Raw genomic sequence first — 3215 nt, 5'->3', positions numbered from 1 at the left:
TCTGTGAGGGATTCATGCCAAAATTAACTGTAATTTAAGAAAGCAATTTAGTTGTTTAAAAAACAAGATTTACAATACGGAAAATAACATTCAGAAAATAAAGATGGGAAAACAGCTCACTTTTTTGTTGTTTGGTTTGACAACCATATGTGATTAACTTCAGGCTGTGTCAACATGTAGACCAAAATTCATAAAATCTATCATAGAATATTTCCTAAATTGATTACACATTAATGTTTAACTACCAAAGTTCACTTCAGCTAGACAGGTGCCTCTTGAACATGCTCTCATCAAGAAGTTTTATTTTTCTTCCAAACATTTACTAAGTGATTCTTTTCAAAAATTTAAATAACTTTCTGGAAAAATTATATTTGAAAATGTTACAAAGTATAAATCTATCAATTCCAGCTTTGGATCTCATGGCAATGCCAATATTTTATAAATGCGTAGAAACTCTTAATCTTAATTTTACTTATGTTGATAAATCCAGTACGGATTTGCACTCATCCATAGACAGAAAAGCTCTGAACAACTCTCTCTGAGAACTTACTTCAAGTAAAAGATCTTTTTATACATATCAGTGTTGACCTTCATTAAGCAACATACTCCATGAGCCAGAGGCAAGTGCAGTGAGGGGCCCACAGCCTGTGCATCCCGGCCAAGCAGCAGGGCCCGAGAACCTGACCCTGCTCCTTTCATCCGCTCCAGACGGAGAATGAGACGAGCAGGTCAGGAGACCAAAGATGGAACTTTCCACAACAAAAATTCCAACAGAATAAAACAGAAGTAAGCACTGTGAAAGAAACTTAAACAATTTTATTAGTTATTTTTCTACTTCCTGTCTTTCATGGTTTATCCCTTTTGTGTTCCAGCACATTTGCGTCAACCAGCATTTCCAGAAATGGCCAATTCCACCATGGTGCCTGAGTTTCTCCTCATGGGCTTTGCTGAGATGCTGGAGGTAAGGGTCCTACATGCCCTGTTATTCCTACTGTTGTACTTGGCCACCCTGTTAGGGAATCTTCTCATCATCACTGCCACCACTCTGGACCAGAACCTTCACATGCCCATGTACTTCTTCCTCAGGAACATGTCCATCTTAGACATGTGCTACATTTCTGTCACTGTCCCCAATGCCTGTGTCAACTCCCTCACTGACAACAGGGCCATTTCATTGGCTGGCTGTGCAGCTCAGATCTTCCTGGTCATTTATTGTGCATATGTAGAGTTTCTCTTCCTCACCATCATGGCCCGTGACCGCTATGTGGCCATCTGCCAGCCCCTGCAGTACCCCGTCATCATGAACCACCAGTTCTGTGTCTGGACAACTCTGGTCTCCCTGCTCAGTGGCATCATCTATGCAGGTGTGCACACAGGGAATACTTTCCGGCTGTCCTTCTGTCAGTCCAATGTGGTCCGTCAGTTCTTCTGTGACATCCCCTCTCTGCTGAGCCTCTCCTGCTCTGACACTTTCAGCAATGAGCTCTTAATTCTTATCTTTACCATGGGGATTGGTGGTGGTTGCTTTATCTTCATTGCCATGTCATACCTTCGCATATTTTCCACTGTGATCAAGTTTTCAACCAGAGAGCGAGGCAAGGCCTTCTCCACGTGTGTCCCTCACCTCCTTGTGCTCTCTGTCTTCCTCGGTTCTGGCAGCTGTGTGTACCTAAGGCCTTCAGGAGCCTCTGACACAGTTCTGGACATGCTTCTTTCTGTATTTTATACCATTGTTCCCCCTTTCTTGAATCCTATCATCTACAGTCTTAGGAACAAACAAGTAAAGGAAGCTGTAAGGAAAGTAATGTCAAGGAAGTTTTATTCAGGAAAATTATAAAGATAATCTTTGAATTTATTCAAATGTCTCTTAGTAAGACTCAAACTTCTGTAAAATCCACTATTTTCTGTGTTTTGCACATTAGATTGCCTACCCCTAAATTACATTATCTAAACCTGAGTGTTTGATCTTATACAATAATTATTTTGTGTTTTGCATCACTCTATTTTCTTAAAAAAATGAGTAGGGATTTCCAAGTGAAATTCAAGGTTTGAGAAATATTTAAATTTCTTAGATATTTTCCATACACTATAAAAATGGAAAAATGGCTCTACCAAGAGTAGAAAAACATGAAAAAAGAATGGATCCAAAGAAGAGGCTTTCAAAATCTATTATCTTTTTGAAAGGAGAGAAAAACACAAAAAAAGAAAAGTTAGTTTTCTCCTCAGATATGTTATCTATCAGGGTTTTTTTTAGTAAAATATCACATCTGGCAAATATGAAAACATGACCCCTAATTATTATTACTAGTATTAACTAATTACTTATTAGTATCAACATATAAATTGGCTATGTCAATTTGAAATTTATTTTAGTTTATTTCTATAGCGTAATCCTCTATCTGTACCTGTGGACTAAGAACCTGTATAAATATTTCCTTAACATAGTATATTTTATAAATCTTTCATAACATAGTATATCCCTAAACTTTTTGTTTTACAAACTGGCATACACTTTTGCCTCATTAATTCATAACAATATTGACACATATTCAAGAACAAAGGAGAAGGAAATGAGTTCATATAAAATCATGCCTCACACAAAAAATCCCAATAAAAATGTATTGTTTCCAGGTCAGGAGTCTAGAGGTCAGATGCCACAAGTGTCAGCAGGCTTGGCTGTCTCCTAGGGCTTTGAAGAGAATCTGTTCTGTGCCTCTAGGCTGGGTTCTGCTGACTTCCTAGCAAACTTTGGCATTCGCTGGTCTCTGATGTATAACTCTCATCATGGCTGAATAAAGTCTCATGTGGTGCTCTGTGTGTGTGTGTGTCTGTCTGCTCCCAAATCTCACCTGTTGGTAAGAATGCCAGTCATACCAGAAGTTAGGACTTCAACATATGAATTTTGGGAGAACACAAGTGAACCCGTAACATCAATTGAAAAAAGTAACTGAGTAGTTAGGTGACAGAGGAAAGTAAGAGATGTTTGAATAATAAAAATGAGCTGTTCGTGATGGCCACGGTAATTTATTTTCACTGTGTAAAACTGAATGAATCCAGGGGTTCCTTCACAGTGAGTTAAACAAGTCCTACTGTGCCCAGGGAGGGGCTGATTTCCTGAGGTCATGCAGAGTTCCATGGTCGCTTGTCTGTCTCAGTGGGTTAGAATTTGTTTGTGGTGAAATATAATGACCAGTTTTAATATCTTCAATAAAAGT

General features: G+C 38.6%; 1 protein-coding gene across 1 annotated transcript; it reads left to right on the top strand.

Moving 5' to 3' along the window:
• Positions 1–901: 901 nt before the first annotated feature.
• LOC118920015 (olfactory receptor 14C36-like) lies at positions 902–1837 on the top strand. The gene has a single exon (XM_036900437.1). The coding sequence runs from the start codon at positions 902–904 to the stop codon at positions 1835–1837; it is 936 nt and encodes a 311-aa protein (XP_036756332.1).
• Positions 1838–3215: the final 1378 nt, after the last annotated feature.

This window comes from Manis pentadactyla, chromosome 13, assembly GCF_030020395.1.
Source record: "Manis pentadactyla isolate mManPen7 chromosome 13, mManPen7.hap1, whole genome shotgun sequence".
Classification (NCBI taxonomy): domain Eukaryota; kingdom Metazoa; phylum Chordata; class Mammalia; order Pholidota; family Manidae; genus Manis; species Manis pentadactyla.
This window is presented reverse-complemented; position numbering and strand designations above follow the sequence as displayed.

Bases quoted from the DNA above. Each gene is read 5' to 3' on its own strand.
- LOC118920015 (XM_036900437.1), top strand. From the start codon at position 902: ATGGCCAATTCCACCATGGTGCCTGAGTTTCTCCTCATGGGCTTTGCT.